The following is a 23,810-nucleotide window of genomic DNA, read 5'->3' as shown; positions in this document are numbered from 1 at the left end:
TCATGCCCATACGAGTTTTTAATAACTTGACCTCAGATGACCCCTGAGTGACCTCGGATGACCCCGTAATGACCTTCCAAAAATTTGGCAAAACCACAGAACTATTTCATCAAAGTAATAAATCAAAACAGAAAGATGCTTCCTTTACGAGTTATCACTCATTGAAAGTGCTACTTTGCTATACTTTACATGGAAAGCGACTATCTTAAAGTCGTCATATTTCCTTAATTACATGACCGATCAAGCTGTTATTGGGATATGTGATGCACAGTTGAAAATTAATTATTAAAAGATTTGGTGACCTCCACTGACCTTTGACCTTGTATGTGACCTTTGACCTCACGAAATTGGAAAAAGTATGTTGCGCTGAAAAATCAAATTTGGCAATACCAAAGAACTATTTCATCAAATAAATCAAAACGGAAAGATGCTTCCTTTACGAGTTATCACTCATTGAAAGTGCTACTTTGCTTTACTTTACAAAGAAAGCGACTATATTAAAGTCGTCATATTTCCTTAATTACATGACCGATCAAGCTGTTATTGGGATATGTGATGCACAGTTGAAAATTAATTATTAAAAGATTTGGTGACCTCAGTTGACCTTTGACCTTGTATGTGACCTTTGACCTCGTGAAAATCTAATCAGGTCGAGTACCTCTGGCCACATAACTCCCCACCAAGTTACGTCACTGTACCCCATACGGATCTCCAGATAATCTGTTCACAAGGTATTTTGCTTATTACGCATATATTATGCAAATTAGGTACTTAATTACCATATTTTACGCTCAAAATCTAATCAGGTCGAGAACCTCTGGCCCCGCTACTCCTCACCAAGTTACGTCACTGTACCCCATACGGATCTCCAGATAAGCTGTTCACAAGGGTTTTTTGCTTGATACGCATCAAATACGCATAAATTATGCAAATTAGGTACTTAATTTGCATATTTTGCGCTGAAAATCTAATCAGGTCGAGAACATCTGGCCACGCTTACTCCCCACCAAGTTACGTTACTGTACCCCATACGGATCTCCAGATAAGCTGTTCACAAGGTTTTTTTTTTGCTTGATACGCATCAAATACGCATAAATTATGCAAATTAGGTACTTAATTAGCATATTTTGCGCTGAAAATCTAATCAGGTCGAGAACATCTGGCCACGCTTACTCCCCACCAAGTTACGTCACTGTACCCCATACGGATCTCCAGATAATCTGTTCACAAGGTATTTTGCTTATTACGCATAAATTATGCAAATTAGGTACTTAATTACCATATTTTGCGCTCAAAATCTAATCAGGTCGACCCCCTCTGGTCATGCTACCCCTATAAAGTTTCATCATCATAGCACTTACGGTTCTCAAGATAACGCGTTCACAAGCTTTTTCCGAACACACACACGCACACACGCACGCCCCCCCACACCCCCACACACACACACCCCCACACACACACCATAGTGATTACTAAGTCTCTCCCTGAACATTCAGGCGAGACAAAAAAGGTGGCGACGTTACATTTTGCCAAAGTCGACTCAAAACAAATGATGATATCTCTGTCAAGCAAGAAGGTATTGTCATGCTTGTGGTCTCATTTTATTGCTAAATAAAATGCACTTTCAACCCTGTAAAAAGAAATACTTGCACCTTTTTAATACTGACACTGTGCTTCATAGAATTCAGAATGGGCAGGGTGGCGGTGGTGGGGGATGTGGTGGTGGGGGATGTGGTGGTGGGGGATGTGGTACACACAAACTCTATGGGATTGGTATTTTTAGTGCGTAATCTGCTTCTGTAAAGGCTGTAAATTGGATTTGGACTCTAATTAGCATCTAAAACACTCATGGCCTTACAGCTAAACAATTCTACTAATTGTTTTTAATAATTTATGATTGGTTTAGTCTACAAAATACAAACTTTTCCATACAAAACTACCCGTTGTCATATTAAACACTGTAGTAAGTAATGCAGATGTCTTCAAAATCTAAAAGTTACTGTAAAATTTTAATTACTTATCCTATCATAGTCAAAGTATAGATTTTCTGAAGGAAATTTGACGAGGAATCTAAATATGGACATATTTTTTCTGTATTGGTTAGGGGGAAAATGTTTAGGTTCAAAATATGTTGAATTGTAAAAAAAAATCCAACATACTTTGGGACACCCTATATTCCTAGATTACCAAACAGCTGTGATTTTGGTTTCTTCCAAAGTCTGTAGGCTCTCCATATCCTCTAACAAAATGAATGTTGTTTACTTCCAGTTTATTACTGTAAGTTGGTAATAAGCAATGCATCGAGTGACCCATTTTTTATCAAAATCTTTTTTATTCCACCCTGTATAACTTGCATGTCACACCCTGTATAATGAGTTGAAACGTATATATTTGAATTGCTTATGCCTTCAGCTTTCCAAAAATGTATACTTTTGCTAGTTTAGGGTTGATGATTGTCGAGATAATCTAATTAGAAACCCGGTTGGTGTAAAAATTCATAATATTTGTCATGTAACGCTAAGGGTGGCGAGTTCAGGACACACGGCCAGGTGCAAAATATTGATTCCTAAAATTGATTGCCAAATCCCAACTAAATTTTGTCGCCCTCTCTTGACAACCCAATTTAAATCTCCCTCCAACTTAAAATGAGGGCAGTATTCCTGAAAATCATTGGTGCTGAACCAGAGGGTGAGAAACTTGTACAAAATGCCAAACCCAATTCGTAACAATATGATTAATAGATTTGGTGATGTTCAAAATCAATGTACTTGCAGTTTTAGTTTTATTTTGCCCCCACAATGCCTTTCCCCTTCAGGGTCATGTATTGTTCTGTAAGAATAAATAAACACAACAGGAAAAGAAAGTCCTCACACTATATAAATACCGTAAAAGTTTGCCTAATGGCGCTTTGGGCTCCCTTGACATAAGAGGAATTTTAGGCACAACCTGAAAGTACCCTGGTAAATTCCCACCAGCAAATAAGGGCATGGACATTTAATTCTTGTTGGGATTTCAGGGGAGAAAGCTCTCTATTTGCACATGGAATTTACCCCAAGGCAAAGGCGCCCAAGTGTGCCATTAGGCGAATCTTTACGGTATGTGGCTTAAAAAATTGAAACATACCTTTGGCATTGGACAGCAACCCCATTGTCCTGACGGCATCTTGCAGCAAGTGTTGTCAGTTGGGCACTGCGTCTCGTCATCACATTGCACGTTATTCACTTCATTCTCGCCACTGTTTATAGCTACAAGAAGAACCTGATCACCAGCTGATTCCAGACAGGTACCTGTCGAAACATCGCATGTGTTACCGTTGGGGCAGCAATGCAGACCATCCGAACAACACACTGCATTTGGTAGTGGACAACACGCATATTGACCAGCAGTTGTTGTCTCGCAACAAGTGTACCCATCTTGACACTGTGACTGATCGGGACACGTCACGACGTTAGCGGAAGCGTCGATGACTTCGCCAAAAGCAAGGAATTTCTTTCCGTTTGACATGACGCAACTTTCGGAGCTGAGATCACATTGGTAGCCAGTTGGACAACAGTGTTGCCCATCTCTGCAACACACAGCCTGTATGGAAAAACACAACACAATACATATGCCAACTGTTAGCCAATGCTTAAAGAATTAAGGTTTTGTTTTATGTAATGAAAGATATGTGATGCTTTGTTTGGACTATTCAATATGATCTTGTAAAGGATAGGGAGATCTACATGTATACTTTGATCAGCTCGTAATCAGCGGGCCATATACATGTAACATCGCGGATGAATAACAAAATATTTTATTTTGAGAATGTTCTTGTGACATCTCGCCAGAAGCATCACAAATTATCAATTCTAGTACTTTGTCTACTTTCTAAACACACAAAATATAAAGACCAGACAGGACAACTAATAGCACTTTTAATGTGGGTCTACTTTTCAGCGTAGTGGTAAAAGCCTAACATTTCCCACCTATTACGAGCTGATCAAACTATCATTTTTATAATCTATAGTCTAAGAAAAATTATACTGTGCATAAAGCTTCCCAATGTCAATTCAATTCATCAATGCATTTTAGACGCTAGAGTTGATAAGGCCATTTTTCTAAAAATTTTATTTTCGCCTAAATGGAATTTCAATTTATATATAATGCAGGGCAGGGTTATAGCTACGGTGGGCGGCGCCGGGCGGCCCCGCCGCCGCCCACCGGGACTGGTGCTGTCTGCCCGGCACAAAAAAAAAAATTTAAAAAAAAAATAAAAAAAATTAAATTAATTTTTTTTTTTAGTAAATGATTTTTTCATCATAAGAAGAGCAACAAAAAAAAAAAATTAGGGGTGATACCCCAGAGCTTATTCCCAGATAACTCGTGTTCACTAAAAAGATTGTACCCCGAGCCAGCGCTCTAATTGGATAGTAAAATTACCCGGCACTCAACTTGGGCTAGCTATAACCCTGATGCAGGGTGTATCAAAATGATTGGTACCCATCAATTTTGATGTTTATTGCAAAATGCAGCATTGGATACCCTAGAAATGTCCAGAATGTATAGTTTATGACTTGTTATACAATTAATCTACATGTACAAACTATTTACATCTAATATTGAATTTTGATGTGTCAGGCTCATCCAATATCAATGCAAAAAATACTGACGGGTACCAATCATTTTGATACAGTTTGCATGATTTTTACTATTTATAAAAATGCAAATAATATAACATAAACTTATACAGCACCAGAGATCATCATACTCTATCACCCTAGCAAATTGTGAAATTCATTGGCTGTTGTAGAGTGCGATTAAGATTGCTTCCGCACAGACACCCAGACCACCAACCATACATTATCTTCAACATAACAATATGCCCCACTGTGAGTTTACTGCGACCCACACAACACATTGTTGCGGGGACCAAAAAAAGATGTATCTTTCATTCTTAAGGGCTGGGGTATGAACGTTTGGACAGTATTTATTTTGGGACATCAGAGCACATCAGACATATCGAATTGCATTCTGAATACGAAGAATGTCATTCTGATATCAAATAATTTTGATTTTTGAAATTTGCAATTTAATACACATTTTATGGCAAATCATTAAAAATTGATACTTTTGATATTTAACAGTACTTGAAGTAAACCAGTTATAAATCTGATGATTTATACTTAAAGTGTATGTAGGTGGGATGAAAAGCCGACGATCAATTTAAAATTTTGATCTTTCGTATTGAAGATATGGATTTTTTTTCCCAAAACAAAAAAAAAAAAAATAGGTCTTTTTGGGAAAAAAAATATCTTCAATATGAAAGGACAAAATTTTCAATTGACCGTTGGCTTTTCCTCCTGCTACATACACTTTAAGAATATATCATTAGATTTATATAATTTACCGAGGACTGTTATATATCAAAATTTGAAAAATATCAAATTTTTATAATTTGTCATAAAATTTGTATTATATTGTGATTTTCAAAAATGAAAATTATTTGATATCAGAAAGACATGCTTCATATTCAGAATGCAATTCGATAGGTCTGAGGTGCTCTCATGTCCTACAAAAAATACTGTCGAAACGCAATAAACGCTCATTTTAGATCCCTTAACTATGACCATTATAAAACCATACATGATCTACTCACATTAGGGAATGGACAGCAACCCCACTTGGCAGTGGGCATCTCGCAGCATGTCGTATCTTTGGGACATGTGTATCCTCCTCCACATGCTTCTTGATCTCCAACAACATCTTGTAAAGTCAATGCAGTAGTTTGGTCATAAGTCTTGGTACAGGTACCTGCAGATACATCACACTTGTAGCCGCTGGGACAACAATGACTGCCGTCGCTGCAACAATCTGCATTCGGAAATGGACAACATCCGTACTGGCCGCTTGCCGTCAAACAACATGTGGAACCCTTTGGACACTTGGACTTTTTATCTGGACAAACAATATCGCCTACCTTTCCTTCTACCGTAAGAAGACTGATCTGATTATCTGGTTCGGTGCATGTACCTGCCGTCACATCACACGTATACCCACTTGGACAACAATGACTACCGTCGCTACAACATACCGCCTTTGGAAGTGGACAACATCCATATTGACCACTTGCTGTCTTACAACATGTAGTACCATCTGCACACTTAGATACACCATCTGGACAAACAACATCAGTGACTGTTTCTTCTAATACATGAAGACTGATCTGATTATCTGCTTCTTTGCATGTACCTTCCGCCACATCACACGTATACCCACTTGGACAACAGTGAGTGTTGTCGCTGCAACATACCGCTTTTGGAAGCGGACAACATCCATACTGACCGCTTGCCATCTTACAACATGTGGAACCATCTGGACACTGTGATGTACCATCTGGACAAACAACATTTGTGACTGTTTCTTCTAATACATGAAGACTGATCTGATTATCTGCTTCTTTGCATGTACCTTCCGCCACATCACACGTATACCCACTTGGACAACAGTGAGTGTTGTCGCTGCAACATACCGCTTTTGGAAGCGGACAACATCCGTACTGACCGCTTGCCATCTTACAACATGTGGAACCATCTGGACACTGTGATGTACCATCTGGACAAACAACATTTGTGACTGTTTCTTCTAATATATGAAGACTGATCTGATTATCTGCTTCTTTGCATGTACCTGCCGTCACATCACACGTATACCCACTTGGACAACAATGACTACCGTCGCTGCAACATACAGCTTTTGGAAGCGGACAACAATCATATTGACCGCTTGCCAACTTACAACATGTGGAACCATCTGGACACTGTGATGTACCATCTGGACAAACAACATTTGTGACTGTTTCTTCTAATATTTGAAGACTGATCTGATTATCTGCTTCTTTGCATGTACCTGCCGTCACATCACACGTATACCCACTTGGACAACAATGACTACCGTCGCTGCAACATACAGCCTTTGGAAGTGGACAACATCCATACTGACCGCTTGCCATCTTACAACATGTGGAACCATCTGGACACTGTGATGTACCATCTGGACAAACAACAGTAGCGACTGGTTCTTCTACTACAAGAAGAAAGATCTGATTATCTGCTTCTTTGCATGTACCTGCCGTCACATCACACGTATACCCACTTGGACAACAGTGAGTGTTGTCGCTGCAACATACCGCTTTTGGAAGCGGACAACATCCATACTGACCGCTTGCCATCTTACAACATGTGGAACCATCTGGACACTGTGATGTACCATCTGGACAAACAACATTTGTGACTGTTTCTTCTAATACATGAAGACTGATCTGATTATCTGCTTCTTTGCATGTACCTGCCGTCACATCACACGTATACCCACTTGGACAACAGTGAGTGTTGTCGCTGCAACATACCGCTTTTGGAAGCGGACAACATCCATACTGACCGCTTGCCATCTTACAACATGTGGAACCATCTGGACACTGTGATGTACCATCTGGACAAACAACAGTAGCGACTGGTTCTTCTACTGCAAGAAACCCTATCTGATTACCTGATTCGGTGCATGTACCTTCCTTCACATTGCATGTATACCCACTTGGACAACAATGACTACCGTCGCTGCAACATACCGCATTCGGAAGTGGACAACATCCATATTGACCACTTGCTGTTTTACAACATGTAGTACCATCTGCACACTTAGATGCACCATCTGGACAAACAACATCAGTGACTGATTCTTCTACTGCAAGAAACTCCATCTGATCATCAGATTTGCTGCAAGTTCCTGCTTCTAAATTACATGTGTAGCCTTTTGGGCAACAATGCTCCTCATCTGAACAACAAACAGCCTCTTTATACGGACAGCACCCGTATTTACCAGACCCTAACGGACAACAGGTGGTTCCATCTGGACATGAGGATTGTCCACCAGGACAAACTATATTTGATGGAGCATGGTTGTCCGCCTCTATTGATGTGAACTTTAATTGTTGGTTGCGGTGATTGGCATTTCGTGGCATACACTCGCTGGTACTAGCATTGCAGATTTTATTATGTGGACAGCAGTGGACCCTATCTGCACAACACACAGCCTGGTAGAGATAAAAAAAATGTTGAAAAAAATGTGAATACACAAAATGCAATTGGCAATATTAAAAGGATGCATTTGTGAGCATCAACATACGTCTGCTGTCATTAAAATTAGTACCTGCCAAAAATATTTCAATACAATTATAAATCCTATACATGTGGGGAATGAGTCGGCAATTTTCAATTAGAAGTTTTTTGCATCATTTTCTGGCAGTTTACGAATTAATGCTACATTTTGATGCAAACCCTCTCAAAATCGGACATTTGGTTACCAAGTTACAGAGTTTACAGATATATATTCAAAAGGTCATGTAAGGCCACTGAGTCAAAAGGTCACACATGGCTGGCTCTTAAGCCAGCCTGGAAGGGAGTACAATGAAGATGAGACAGACTGTTCTGGTGGATGGACTATGAATATTTGGATTTTATATAGAATATGCAGACATGGGGGAGAAGAGGAGGTTGATTACAAGGGGCTGAGTGGTTGAAATGTGCCTACAATTCAACCCAACAAGAGATCCCAACAACAGACAAGTTTGGGGAAGAAATTGACTCTGAGACGAGCAAGGGAACAACTCATCATGTGCAGCTAGTCAAAGAGTAAAGGTCCGTTCATACTACCACCGCATTTGCGATGCGTTGCTTTGCGATGCGGTGCGTTGTCGCACTGCATCGTACTGCAAGTACTTCATTGCGATATCGCAATAAAGTTAAATACATTTTAACTTGGAAATGCGACGAGTTGCGTTGAGTTGCGGCAAAAAGTAATCGATATATCGGCATCGCAAAGCAACGCATCGCAAATGCGACAGTAGTATGAACGGACCTTAAGTCATGCAGGTACTAGGAATGGACACTTTCACATATTGAACATCAAACTAAACTGGCCACAAAAAGAAACTTATAATTTTTCACAAGGTCATATCTTAAAATCCTCTCCATAAAAATGAACAAAATTGTGCACAGGATTACTTCAATACTCTACTCTAAACACATGTCAGTAACCAAGCACTTGTCCAACTGACACAACAGCAAAATGCACTGACATGGAACACCTTCCTGGACCAAAAGTCACATCCCAACAGATTTCTTTTGTTGGGTTGTGATTTTTGGTTCAGGAAGGTGTTCCATGTACACACAGGATTACTTTAATACTCTACTCTAAACACTTGTCAGTAACCAAGCAGTTGTCCAACTGACACAACAGCAAAATGCACTGACATGGAACACCTTCCTGGACCAAAAGTCACATCCCAACAGATTTCTTTTGTTGGTTCCAATTATTCGCCTGTGAATTTGGTCCAGGCAGCTGTTCTGTGTCAGTGCATTTTACTGTTGTGTCAGTTGGACAAGTGCTTGGTTACTGACATGTGTTTAGAGTAGAGTATTGAAGTAATCCTGTGTGCAATTTTTGTTTATTTTTATGGAGAGCATTTTAAGATATGACCGTGTGAAAAATTATAAGTTTCTTTTTGAGGCCAGTTTAAATGTTATCCTTTCAGATTTTTTAATGTCAATCATATCTAGGCATTAACGGCTGAAATCTAGAAGATAACGCTGACGAAACGTCGGCCAGGCACAAGTGACCTGGTGAAGGGGGTAGCTGGTTGAAGCATTTTCACAGGACAGGCAAGTAAGTGTTGCCAACAGTGTTCGAAATAAGCACTTATCCTCTTGTCCTCTTGTCCAAAAATTACTGGGGACAAGGACAACCATATTGAGCTATGTACTTTAATATCCCCTGGACAACCACTATATTTTACCTCTAAAATCATGATTTATAAAATATAAATAAATAAATAAAACTTGACATTAAGTTTTGACTTGTCATGTTTGATTGTAATTTTGAAATCTCTGGACCACTGCTAGCACATAGTATTATGCTTTGATGTCCACTTGATCAGCATGTCCAGTTCTGGATATTTTTAGTTAACCATTTCACTGAGTTACCCAATGGTGCCAGTGCTTGAGATCTACATGATCAGAATGGCAAATTTTGAAGCTTGCACAGGTTTACCAATTTGTGGCTACGGATTTTCCAAAGCAAAAGGCATCAAACAAATTTGATTTTTTGCACTCAAAAATATGACAAATTTAAGGGACAACCAAAATGTTTTGAGGACAAGCAGAATTTATGCTTTAGTTGTCCTCGGGACAACCTCCATATTTTTCTTATTTCGGACACTGGTTGCCAACAATCGGGCTTATTACCCTGATCGGAACCAATTGTAACAAGGTCATGTGTCATCTGCCCCACATTTACCAGATGAGCCACAGGGAAAGCGGATAAGATATTTTTGGTCCTGCAGGGAGTTGAACCCAGGACCTCTCCCACAAAGGCAAAGACCTTAGGTGACATCCCTGTGGTACACATCAACAAGTTGAGATTCTGTAAATATCCATCTTGTCCACCTCACATGTTGATGACAATTCAACACAAAGTTGACATCAAAGACTCAACAGTATCATGCACATTAATATGTTAGTAATAATGAAACAAAATTGTGATCATTTATGATTAGTCAATCATAATAGCACACAATTCAAACCTAAAATTAGTATAGTTAGTTCACTCTGGTATTAAAATACTATTAAACACTCCACATGACAACAACGACTTTGATACTATCAAAAGTATATTAATATGGACATAACCATGCACATAACTTTATGATCACTTCAAACACTAAAAATCACAGCAGAAAGCATGCAGTGCATCCACAGATACCAGCTTACGTTAGGCATAGGACAGCAACCCCAACCACCTTGTCTATTTCGACAACATGTAGAATTCCTTAGACACTGACGCCATGTACTGCACACTGAACCCAAAGGAGCGCTAATAGACTCTGCATCTTCTAGATTGCAATAGGGCTCCCCCTTGGGTTTGCTTTTCTTCTGAAGAGGACCCGCATCCGAGATCTGTGCGAGACGTAGTATGCCTGTTCCGATGCACCGTTTGGACTTCTTGTTGCAGGTATAGCCTACTGCACAGCAGTGCTTGCCGTCTGCGCAGCATTCAGCCTGGGGAAGAAGAGCAATGTCTTTAAAGATTCTACGTCACCATCCACTCACCTTTGCGCACAATCATGACTATAACACAAGACAAACATGATGCCCACCAGTAATATTTTGTCTTTGGGCCCTCTGACCCTGATGCATCACCTGTATGTGTATAATACTTGGTCACCCCACAAGAATTTTTACAATTACCACACTGGTTGTGCAAAACACACATTTTTAGGGTATTTTAAAGTTAGGTTTTAAAAAAATGTTGGAGCACTTGTATAACACAAGACACCACTCCTGTCTGACATCAGTGGTGCCAATACCGTGCCTTTGCGGCACAATTGGGCTACTTGCCCATGCCGCTACTTACTGTCAAAAATTTAGTCAAAAGCACATGACTGAGACATCTGCCATACCCATGACTTTTCATCATTTATGTGGAAAGTTCATTGCTTATCAATATGAACAAATAATTTGTTTAAATGATTCACACAGGAATCCTGCTAATAACCATTCCTATGTAGCATACACATCCCAACTGGCTAGTGTTTCAAAAAAGAAGAAAAAAGTACCATCATCACCAAACAGAAATTCTACTTCTATACCAAAGTTTATACACTTACATTTGGTGTTGGACAGCAGCCATATTGATTATTACCCATCATGCAACATGTGCTTCCCACTGGACATTTAGCTGTATTTCCTGGACATAGCACAAAGTTGGATTTCTATAAGAAAGCACAGAAGAAAGATTATTATAAGTTTTGTAATGAGGCATTGACTTAATTGTCAGGTTACAAATCACCCCCGTATATTGGTGTGGGGGGGGGGGGTCAAGTGATTTGATGGAACCGTCTTAAATGTTCAACCAGAAAAAAAGATCCAGGAAGAAAAAGTCAATGGGAAAATGGGAAAAGAATCTGTAATGAAGGAGAAAAATTAAACATGACCTAATAATTATACCTGAATTACATATCAGGTGACAAACAATCTGTTTTCACCCTGGGTAGTGTGGGTACTTAGTAATTAAAATGCACATATGTGACATGATCAATTAGGGGAATGAGTCACATGTCAGCCTTGGTCAAAAATGAGTTTTACACATGTTTCTAAAGAGGACATTTAGAGCTTTCAGAAACTGAAAACCTCATGTTGATACGACATTTCTTAGTGAAGTTACATCAATTTATCAATCCCTGAAAACAACATACAACAAAAGAATTTTAACACTTTCTTTGCCAATATCTCAAAATCATTAGCGACATCCGACTCATTTCCCTTGATTGTGTCACATATGAGGATGATGTGCTGCAAATATGGCTCTCATTTATACATTTGTAGGCCTCTTGTATAAATTGGTGCCCCTCCCCTGTCTGAAATCAATTTTGGTATAAAAATTGGTTAATATTTTCAAATTTTGTGAAAAAAAAATCATCAAACAAGCTAACTGGAGGAGCACACATTGGCTATGCGCTTATTATTACAATTGTATGGGCTTGAAACAATTTGGTATGTTGCTTATATATTGATAATCCTGTATTGGGACCTATAACTGGGGATGTAGCAAAAACACTAATTAACATAATTTACTCAGAACCCATAAATCATTATTGATTGGTCTTACCATGCACTTGTCTTTTGCATAGTCTATATGTGTATGCAAGTACCTATTCAAAAGCATGGAGAAAAGACTAATCTTTGGATCTGTTTCTGTAAAACTTATCTCTTATAAGGATTACGATCGAATATTGTTTCAAAGTTCTGTAACCTTGGACAAAGAAGTTACTTGGAATAAATTGAGTTTTGCAAAACAAGGAAACAGTTTTCAATATATTGGATGATCATAGGTTATACATTGTACAATGCTTATCTCGCAACCTTTTTAATCTACAGCTTATAGCTCATACCACCCACAAAAGCAAATCAGGACATTGATAAAAGCAACACTCTCATTTACTATTTGTTTCTATTTACCTTTCCCTTTCATCAGGTTATTCCATGTGAAATCCATACACCCCGTATGAAAGGCATAGCCTTAATCTCCCACACACAAGGGGTGTAAGATTTCAAAATGGAGTCACCCATTTATGTAATCCATTTGAAATTCACATGCCCTGTGTGGGAGATTAAGGTCATGTCTTCCATATGGGGTGTATGTATTTCAACGGGAATAGCACATTGTTACTAGGGCTCAACCGATATGGCATTTGTCTACCGATTCGATATCAATTTTATAATATCAGCCAATATCCGATCCGATATTGGTACAAAATTAATTTTTTTGAAATTTCTTTTCAAAGTTTTCGGTGACTTTGGAGAACCACTGGACCTATTCAGAAGTGCTAAGATCATTAGCATAATTCACAGTTAATTTGGAAAAAAAAGTTTGTTATCCTTAATATGCAATCCAAACTAATGTTTACCTCTTCATCTATCACATGCATTGGTTTTCCATGCATTTATAATATGTGCTAGATGAAGAGGTAGACATTAGTTTGTGGTTTGTGGATAACAAACTGTATTTTTTTTTTTTTTTTCCAAATTACCTGTGAATGATCCTAGTACTTCAGAATAGGTGCAAAGGTTCTCTAAAGTCGCCGAATACTTATAAATTTTCTTTTAAATTTTTATCGATCAGATACCGATATTGCAAATATTGGGCCAATACGATATCCGATCCGGCAATCGGTTGAGCCCTAATTGTTACCACATACTGATAACACATGTCAGCTGCATCAAGAGCTAACACTAAGTAACAGATGATAAATTAACATCGGATCTATAATGAGTTAGATGCATAGAAAAAAGTCCAGTTTCAAAATTAAGTACTTTGTATGGGTTTCTATTGCTAATTAGTCAGAATTTTATCTATTTTAATTTCATATGATATAGGTTAATTCATATTAGGATATGGCAGCTTGTTGTTAATTATTCATTGGACTGACAATCTGCTGCCATGTGATGTCAAATTATGAATTTACAGACTTTCAGACCTCCCTTTCGCCTTTCCTGTGATTTTATGCATACTATATTTATATGATGAGGGGAAAATAAATGAATGAATAAATGAATGAATGGTCATTGTCCACATACATTGTACATGTAGTTGCATGTATAACTATAAAGTGTGTGTGTTGTGCTAGTGGATAATTCATATCATGTACTAATGTCCCGGAGGGAGTACTCCCATATATTGAGATACGTCATGTGCCCATAAAAAGACCCCGGTATTTTTGGCAAATCCTACACCCAATGACCCTGTTTTTTCAGAAGTCTACACTGAATGACCCCTTTTTTGAACAATTAGTCCTCAAAATTGAAATTTTAACGTGCTATGCGTGCATTGCCAGCAAAATGAACGAGTTTTGCCTATTTTGTACTGTAAAATTGGGTAAAAAGCTATTTTTGATTATCAATGATGTGAAATTTTGGGCGCACACATACAAAATCACCCCATTTCTGACATTGCCAACACAGAATGATCCCTTTTTTTCTGAAAATTTCTACACTGATAGACCCCTAGTTTCAAATCATTTGACAAGCCCATCCTTTATTGCATTATGCAGTACTACAACCAAAATTATTCATCTTTTCTTCTCTAATTATCCATTTCCTGGGTTGGGAAGTAGACCATCGCCTAAAAATCATAGTGCTTTTCTGAAGCATTTATGTTGCTTTAAAAATAACATTAGCATGTGTCCCTCGCGGACCAACCTGGATAAACAAACAAGATCCCAATGGCTTAGCGTGAATCATCCTATTGGGGATCACCAGCGCTGATTGGTGGGCAACAGTGCTAATTGGGGGGCACAAGCCATTTTTTAGGCAATTTTCCTGTGGGGATTTCCTATATTTCTATAGGGAGTCATGTGCCTCCCCTGTGCCCCTATGATGCTACGCCACTGACAATTCCTGGCAATAACTTTCACACAACATGACCCTGTCAACTTCAAGGATAAAAACTATCCAACTTACCTTGGCTGGGATTTGAACCATAGCCTCAAAACTCCAGTTTTCCTCAAAGCATTCATACGTTGCCGGATTGCACTTGTAGCCTGATGGGCAGCAGTGCTTCTGATCATCACAGCAGACAGCGTTTTCTGATGGACAACAGCCATAGAAGCCATCTTTCATAAGGCAGCAGGTTGTACTTGCTGGGCATGATGAAATCTGGTGGTGAAGAGAATATAAAGTGATCTTGTTTGTTTGTAAAGAATGGTTGATTTAATTTTTGAATTAGGAGAGGAAATTTAAAGGGAGACATACATACATTCAGAAAGAGAGACAGATACAGAGTAAGACAGACAGACAGACACCACCCGATACACATGGAGAGCAGATTGAGAGGCAGGCAGACATACAGAGTAAGACAGGCAGACCGTGCAGACACACAGACAGACATAGAGATACAGACAAGCATATACAGACATGCAGAAACCCAGAGATAGCGATAGAGAGACAGACTTTTGTCTGACACAGCGTTTATTTTATAGGCCTATTGTTCTAACGGCACGCATCCAACACTTTACTTGGAAAACCACTTTTAGACACCCACATAGACAGGCAGTCCATTGAGTTGGGGATTCAATTTGAGTTGGAGATCCAGGTCGCGCCTTCCATAGAGTGTGTATAGATTTAAACTTGAATACCCCAATTTTACAGAAAGACATGCATATCAGTTCGGGGGCACTCGTAATTCATGGACGTCTCTGGTTTCAAAGACTGGTCAGTGATTTCACATACTGGGAGTCTGTGATATCACATACGTCCAGCTTTGTTTGACAGCTGGGCACTCGATGCAGCACATCGGAACAAAGCTGAGTGTATTAGAATAAGCTTTCCTATGTTTAACAAATATCTACCTGTGCAAAAATTATATCTATCTGTGCAGATTCTGACAAATGGTCCCAGAACACACTTAGATTGCAATGGCCAAAATCAAATGCTTTGAAGTAAAAAAATCCCAAGAGTACCCGAGTCTGCGCTCTAATTCATGAATTGGATAGTAAAATTAGCAGGCACTCAACTTGGACTAGCTACATTGTACATTGTACAACCCTGATAAGGCCTACTCACAAAATTATTCCCACTGCGCCGGCACGTTCACCAAAATTACTAATATCGTTTGTGACTGGGTTTTGAAACTAGGGCGTACATGATTTATGAGACGTCTCTGAAATATGATACTGTTATGTGACATGACGCTTCAAAAGTATTTGATATCAGAAACGTCTGTGAATTATGAGTGCCCCCGAACTGATATTTAAAGGATATCTTTGCCCCACTTTAGGATATAAAACTGAAAGACACACTCCTTTCTTTGAACAAGTTCATTTGGATTGTTAAATTTAACTGTTAACATTGTTCGTTTTATGCAAATCCAAGAAAAATGAAGATGTTAAACTCACATTTTAGTGACGTTTCACCACTACACTAGTAGTTTCATCAGACTGGCAACTAAAATGTGAGTTTACCATCTTCATTTTTCTTGGATTTGCATAAAACGAACAATGTTAACAGTGAAAGACACACTGGAATAATACACAAACAGATATTCCAAACCTGGTCAGGGCAGACTATGTCATCTTGTGCTTCAATCATGATGGCAGGTTGCTTTGTTAACCAAGGTACAGACTCCGGCGCAGTCTTGTGAACCATGGCAGGTTGTTTTTCAAACCATGGGATAGTCTCCGGTGCAGTCTTGCGTACCATGGCAGGTTGTTTTTCAAACCATGGGATAGTCTTTGGTGCAGTCTTGCGTACCATGGCAGGTTGTTTTTCTACCCATGGGATGGTCTCTGGTGCAGTCTTGCGCACCATGGCAGGTTGTTTTTTGAGCCATGGTATGGTTTTACTGTGACACAGCGCCACTAGAGTTAAGAAGACGAGAAGCACTGACTTCATCCTGGGAAAAGTGAACAAAGACAGTAAAAAAAATACATTAGTTTAGACCAGTTTCTTCCTTGCTTTTTAACAGTGCAGCCATGTCGCGCATAAAGTATCATAGTATGCGTGCGTGTCATACATGTGAAACAGGTTTTTTTCTTCGCCGAATGGAACAATATTTTTAATACTGAATGGCTTTGAGTGCAATACAAGAACATACGTTGGGCAGGAAAAACCTGTGTCATTGGTCCCTGAACATGTTGAAAGCAAAACCTCCTATGTAACCTGTTGGCAGTTTTGTTTTAAACATGTTTAGGGGCCACAGGCACATAGGATGTTTTTCCTGCCCAACGACAAATTACATTACATGATATAGAAAAAACATTGCATGAGTCAAGGATGAGTGCAATATTCTTCTTTCACACGAAAATAAGTATTTTATTAATTATTATTTAATATTATCAGACTGACTCTAAAAATAAATTATATTTGACTTTGACCTGGACTCAGTGCAAGTATAAAACCGATCAGTGAAAGGAATGTGTGCACACATTATCTGTGCATGCATACAATATTTTTGTTAATATTGCAGTCATCCAGGTACTTCGATACAATGATTTATTTGTACCATGCACTCCAAAGGCTGATACAGATGATAATATGTACGGTACACAAAAAGAACTAGGCAAGGTAGCATGTAATATTCTCTTTTTTTTTTTTCAACTGTGACAGCTTGCAATTAAACTTAATTGAAACTGCTCAGCTACATGTAAGGGTTAGGTTTAGCATTAATTAGGTTAGAGTCAGAGTTGTGTTTAGGGTTAGTGTTAAGTTTAGGGTTAGGATTAAGACAGATGTTATAAAAGATAGGTTAGGGTTAGGGTGAAGTTTTGGGTAAGAATTATGGTTTATTGGATTTTTGGACTAATGACCCTTCAGAACAATCAACTTGTAATAAAAAAATTGACAACTAGAAAGAGTTGGGTTCTTTTGTCTTTAAATATTGCACAAAAGAGTATGACTATAAATGTTTAAATTAATTATGTTTTAATTTAAAAAAAAAAAGATTTATGATTGATGTAAAAGCAAAATATCCTTATTCACAGTGGCATATATTTCTTTTTGACAATGAGGGGATGGGATTGGAAAAAATTCTTTCAAATGAATCCAGCACCTTTGGCTTCAGGACAGAATAAATTTACAGTAGAAATGTTCACGAAGCACTCAAAAAAATTTTGCCATAAAAGCTAAATTGGTGAAATGTGGTGTAAATGTGGAATAAATCCATGCAAATTATGCGTAAAAATTGGCATTTTTGGCTAAAATTGCTAAATATGGGGTTATTTTGGTCAGAAACCCACATACAGGCATCAACATGGGGGGGGGGGTGATTGAATGGACCATCCCCTCCCCCATCAAAATATTGGAGGGGATTTTTTTTACTTAAATTCGCTTTCCAAGCAGATACCGTAAAAATAAGGTGCACTTGTATACGGTGTGCAAAAAGTTTGTTCCGCCCTTATGTCCGGTTTGCTCTTAGCATATTATCACTATAGTTAGAGCACCATCAGCTTTTGCCCTCAGGATTACTTGCTATGAATGTTCTTAAGGCATACACACAATAGAAATTATCCAGCCATTTTAATTTTCTTCTAGTGCGGACAGACGTGTGTCTTGAGGAATTTAAAGAACCCCAAACCTCGGAGAATTTAAAGATGACGTCCAAAAAAACCCGACAATGGCTTGTTCAAGGAGAGAGAAATTGCAAGAGAATGGAAGAAGAAGGTCTTAACCCAATAGAGAAATGTTGTGGTCTAGTCTAAAAGAAAGGTTTTTTGAAATTCCTTATTGCAAAATCATAGCACCACTTACAGATAGAGTCCAGAGTGTATGGCAAAGCCTAGATAAGAATAAGGAACTTCTTGTGCCATTAGTTGACATTATTTCTGTGGCAAGCGTGGTTTGGAGGTATCATGGTGATTGACCACCAAGGATCCTATGACTTCAAATAAATTTGTTTAACATCTCTACTCATGTATAACAACATAACAAATAACAAGTAGATTATGCATTGTGTGAGTTTCCTTTTAAACATGTTATAAATGCTTTTGGGTAGGGGCGGAACGAACTTATTGCACACGGTATATATATTTCTTTTGCGTAAATGTTTAATAAACTTTAACAGGTGAAAAAGTTAAAAATTGAAAAAGCACCAAAAACCAAAAACTTTATCACACGAAAATGTCCACTTTTACTATTAATATTGTATTTGAACTAAACCACAATAAACATTAGGCCAAAATAAAAAAGGTTTGTCTCAAAGCTCACGAGAAATTTAAAACAAATGCTAAATGCGATTTTTTTTATTTTTTATTCCCAACTTTTTTTCATGTTATTTTAAAAAAAAATTCTGATTTTCGCCGATTTTTTCTGGAAAAAACTGGAAAAAACTTTGTTTTTTGTCAAATCGTGGGATTTTACAAACGCGCGCGCAAGCTTTGAGACGAAATTTTTTTTTTTTGGCCTTACATATCACACTCCATTCAAAGAACCAGCATAATACATCCAGATCAACTATCCCTTTAGATAACATTTGGCGTATATATAACATTCCATTATATAGATGTAGGAACTGTTAACCCCTGAGCACTACCTGTCGATCTAACATTGCCTCTGATTGGTCAATTACATTAATATCTTCATTTTAATCACCAATCAGAATGGAGCTTTGAAAATAATTCATCCCAATTTTTTGCCTGGTGAAATTATTCTAACAATGTTGCTGATTGGTCCAATTGATAATGAAAATTTCTTTTTGACCAATAGGCAGGTAGTTCTCATGGGGTTAAGTGCAACCACCAGAATACAATGTAAAGAAATGGCCATTCTCATGAAAGTGCAAATTGAGGAATGCTTTAAAATCATGGTATGAAAATGAATTCAATTCATAACAAAGGCTTGACCCTTATCTTACGATGGATCTTTACAAGATGTAAATCCCCCTTCCTTAAGAATGAACTAACCTGGGGGAAAAGGTGAATGACATGTCAAACCCTGAGTGTTGAGAATGGGTTCTGAGAGATTTTGCACACAAGAAATCAACTGAGAAAAAAAGCCTTATTTTGATAGTGCCCACAATGTCTGCAATAAGTGTGTAGCAGTAGCAAAATGCTACACAATTTTCATCATTTGCTACACAATTTTGGAATGTGTAGCAATTTTGTACCATTCATAAGCATTCACTCCCAAATTTGATGAGCAATTTTGCTACACAAATAAAATTGCTTAATGCGGACCCTGTTTGATACATGTATGTAGATTGAATACGGTACTCATAGAGCTCTACCGAGCAGTAATTTAGAGACAAAAATCCACAAATTATTGAAAATAAGAGACATACATGTAAGCTACATGTAGCAGGGATATCTATTCTTCCAGAAAATTTAAATTATTCCTTCACGCTACCACCTTGTGGCCACATCCTTCCCCAAATTCTTCCCCAACCTGAAAGAGACCTAAAATTTTATGCTCCTTGCTTACTATCTATATTGTACATGTGCCATACTTTTCCTTAATATTTCTTGTTCCCTATCTTCCCCAACTGGCAGTCAGTGCAGGGGTGGTTATTCTTCCAAATTTGTCGCCAAAGGGGAGAGAATAATTTTACCATATGTGCATGATTTGGGAAAGAATTTTGTATTTTGCAAAAGAAAAAAATAGGAGAAAAAAAGAAGTTTCAACAGGATTCAAGGAAGATTAAAATTAAATGAATTTGGGGAACAAGAAGTCTATACGGTACTGAGCCAGTTGCAGTGTTTACTCTCTCTGGAAATTGGGTGCGCCAAATGAAACATTTTCTTCTCAAATTGGCCCAATTTTGGCCCAGTAATTCCCCAAATTCACTAATTGTAATATAGCATTACACATTTTTGTGAGACAAAAATAATTTTCACTGGGCCAAATTTGAGACATACGGCCTCTGAGTAAACACTGGCCAGTTGTAGTAACTACAAATTTCGAACGTTTGAGGACTTGTTCTCAAGTTGTAGAAGCTAGGTGCCATAGGATGTTTTCAGTGTTAATTATTTTCATTATAAATGTCGCAAAATATTAATATTGACAATAATTAACAACCTGTTTCACCTCTCCATATATTCTAGGTAACCCAGGCAAACCTTAGTTAACACATTTGCTAGTCAGCCAAACTCGCCGACAATGTCAATGCATTTTTACATAGAAATTTAAAACAAGTGCCCGAAGAAAGAAACCTACATAAATATGTTTTCTATACTTCACTTGACCCAAATATGTGATTTTTTATGGTGATAAGTCACCCGACATGCAATTTTAGAGGATTTGGATAGCAGTTCCATTAAAAAAGCTGCTATCATAATGAGACTTAAGATCTAGAAACACCCCGAAATGCCGTTTTGGGGAATTTTGCTAGCTGAAACTTTTTTTTTTTTTTTTATCTTTGATAAGATGTAACTTTGCTTTGTAAAGTGCTATGAAAAAATGGTTTTCAGTTTTGGCGTTGTTTACTCAAGGGCTTTAATTTGATATATGAAATGATGCAGTTTGATGGCAAATTTGAATTCACCTAGCATACCTATATATTCATACATTGCTCACCTGTGTTTTCATATCATATTTTGTGGTGAAAAATTATTACAAATGTGTAATTTGCAATCATTTTTGATGCAACTATTTCTTCGTACCGACGGCTAAGTCAAAGTGTGTATGTGAATGCACATTAAACACATACACAGCACCTGTTGGAACTCCCGGTCGGAGCCGGGAGTTTCAATTATTGGAACTGATACTGTCTGACTGAGCATGCAATAAAATATAATATATTTTATAATTTTTCAAAACACATTTAATTCTTCCCCCAAGAAGTGAGAATAAATCAAAATTGCCTTGGTAATTAATGAATGATATTTTTATATGCAGCCATGTTTTATTTATTTCATTTTCAGTCAAACATACATTGTAGTATTTGAAAAATGTGAACCACTGTACCACCATGTAGGTAACCCAGGCAAACCTTAGTTAACACATTTGCTAGTCAGTCAAATTCGCCAACAATGTCAATGCATTTTTACATAGAAATTTAAAACAAGTGCCCGAAGAAAGAAACCTACATAAATATGTTTTCTATACTTCACTTGACCCAAATATATGATTTTTTATGGTGATAAGTCACCCGCACATGGAATTTTAGAGGATTTGGATAGCATTTCCATTAAAAAAAAGCTGCTATCATAATGAGACTAAGATCTAGAAACACCCCCGAAATGCCGTTTTGGGGAATTTTGCTAGCTGAAACTTTTTGATGAAAGTCAATCTTTGACAAGATGTAACTTTGCTATGGAAAGTGCTATGAAAAAATGTTTTTCAGTTTTGGCTTTGTTTACTCAAGGGCTTTAATTTGATATATAAAATGATGCAGTTTGATGGCAAATTTAAATTCACCTAGCATACCTACAGTACACCATGGTCCTGCATTGTGAATTCTGCATCCCCCAACAACATAACTCTCTCCAAGTGGTACAACAAGTACACATATGGAATTGGACCCGATTGGCAGCAGAAGTCAGTTTACTAACTCCTTCTCACTTATTAGGCTATGCAGTGTAATTTAGATGTTTAAGGTGGGCATTTTATAGGCTTTTTATAGCCTCCATCAGAGCCCGAGAAGACAGGTGAATACAGGTGAATATAACAACATTCATGACATTCAAGTTTTTCAACAACATGATGAACAACAACAGAGCAACTGTCTATTCGACTAAAATCATACATTTCTATAAACTATAAACAGTAACCTATGATAAAGTCTCACCTGCTGGTCGTCACATTCACGTTGTAGCAAGCTTTGTTTTGTGGTACAATGCAAAGACGTGATAAGTTGAGGCCAATCATGCAACGATATTGATATTCTTTACACGGCCATCTCTGATAATCAGGTGGCCTAGGTAAACAGTGTTTCCAGAAATTCCTCACCTCAATTTTTGTTCGGAATTTTGCAAATGGTTGAGTATCAAAATTATAGCATAATTTAACCGTATTTGATGATTTTATTACTTTTACTGAACTACAACCCAACAATAAGACACAATTTTGCACGATTCAAAGATATTACAAAGACATTTAAATTTATAATATTAAACACTAGACTCGTGTGCTAATTGACGATTGCGAAATCCACTACTATTGCAAGCATTCAGGTGTCATTGTTTTTCTAGATATGAGACTATAGAATTACTCGGTCCCTGAAAACATGTGACCACACAATCATAGTCATATGACCTACAAAGTATAAAATACAGGGCGAGTCAAAATGAAATGCACCCTATGTAGTAAATAAAATCATTTATCATAAGACATTTTATATCATATGATAAATCACTGCGCTTTTTTATTATTATTATTATTTTGTCAAAGATAATTTTCCCCAAAGCACCTACAAATTTGAGGTCTTTTGGGGGAGAATGTAGGCCCTAGGCCTATATAGGCCTATATCTGCAATAGGCCTTCAACATTTTCATGATGATAGACGGCTTTTTATCCCAGCTACATACACTTTATAAGTTCATATAATTAGATTTATAAAATTTACTTCGGGGATTGGTAAATATCAAAAATATAATTTTTTAAAAACAGACCCTAGCTGGGGTTCCCAGCTATAGGCCCCCTAGGTAAAAAAAAACCTCAAGTAAAAAAAAATCAAAATTATTTGATATCAGATGGACATTCCCCCGGACATTCTGCATATTCAGATGCCATTTGGTGTGTCTATTAAATGTCCTCTCAGGCCCCACAAAAAATACGGTGCAAAGGTGGGTG

The 23,810-nt window shown here is 37.7% G+C and overlaps 1 protein-coding gene across 2 annotated transcripts in view; it reads right to left on the bottom strand.

Annotated features, from left to right (window-relative positions):
- Positions 1 to 22,925, bottom strand: part of LOC140150668 (uncharacterized) — a 41,402-nt gene extending 18,477 nt beyond the window's left edge. Inside the window, exons 1-7 of one of the 2 annotated variants that reach the window (XM_072172740.1) lie at positions 22,807 to 22,925; positions 16,638 to 16,980; positions 15,051 to 15,245; positions 11,699 to 11,803; positions 10,803 to 11,090; positions 5,636 to 8,068; positions 3,124 to 3,579 (exon numbers count right to left, since the gene is read on the bottom strand). In XM_072172740.1, the coding sequence (XP_072028841.1) occupies positions 3,124 to 3,579; positions 5,636 to 8,068; positions 10,803 to 11,090; positions 11,699 to 11,803; positions 15,051 to 15,245; positions 16,638 to 16,980; positions 22,807 to 22,886 (3,900 nt within the window). In that variant the 5' untranslated portion in view covers positions 22,887 to 22,925. The remainder of the gene's footprint in view (positions 1 to 3,123; positions 3,580 to 5,635; positions 8,069 to 10,802; positions 11,091 to 11,698; positions 11,804 to 15,050; positions 15,246 to 16,637; positions 16,981 to 22,806) is intronic. The other variant, XM_072172741.1, reaches the window with a different exon arrangement.
- Between the last annotated feature and the right edge of the window lie 885 nt (positions 22,926 to 23,810).

The sequence above is a fragment of the Amphiura filiformis genome, chromosome 4 (genome assembly GCF_039555335.1).
Source record: "Amphiura filiformis chromosome 4, Afil_fr2py, whole genome shotgun sequence".
Taxonomy (NCBI): Eukaryota; Metazoa; Echinodermata; class Ophiuroidea; order Amphilepidida; family Amphiuridae; genus Amphiura; species Amphiura filiformis.
The sequence above is the reverse complement of the archived record's forward strand: the minus strand, read 5'-3'. Positions and strand labels throughout refer to the sequence as shown.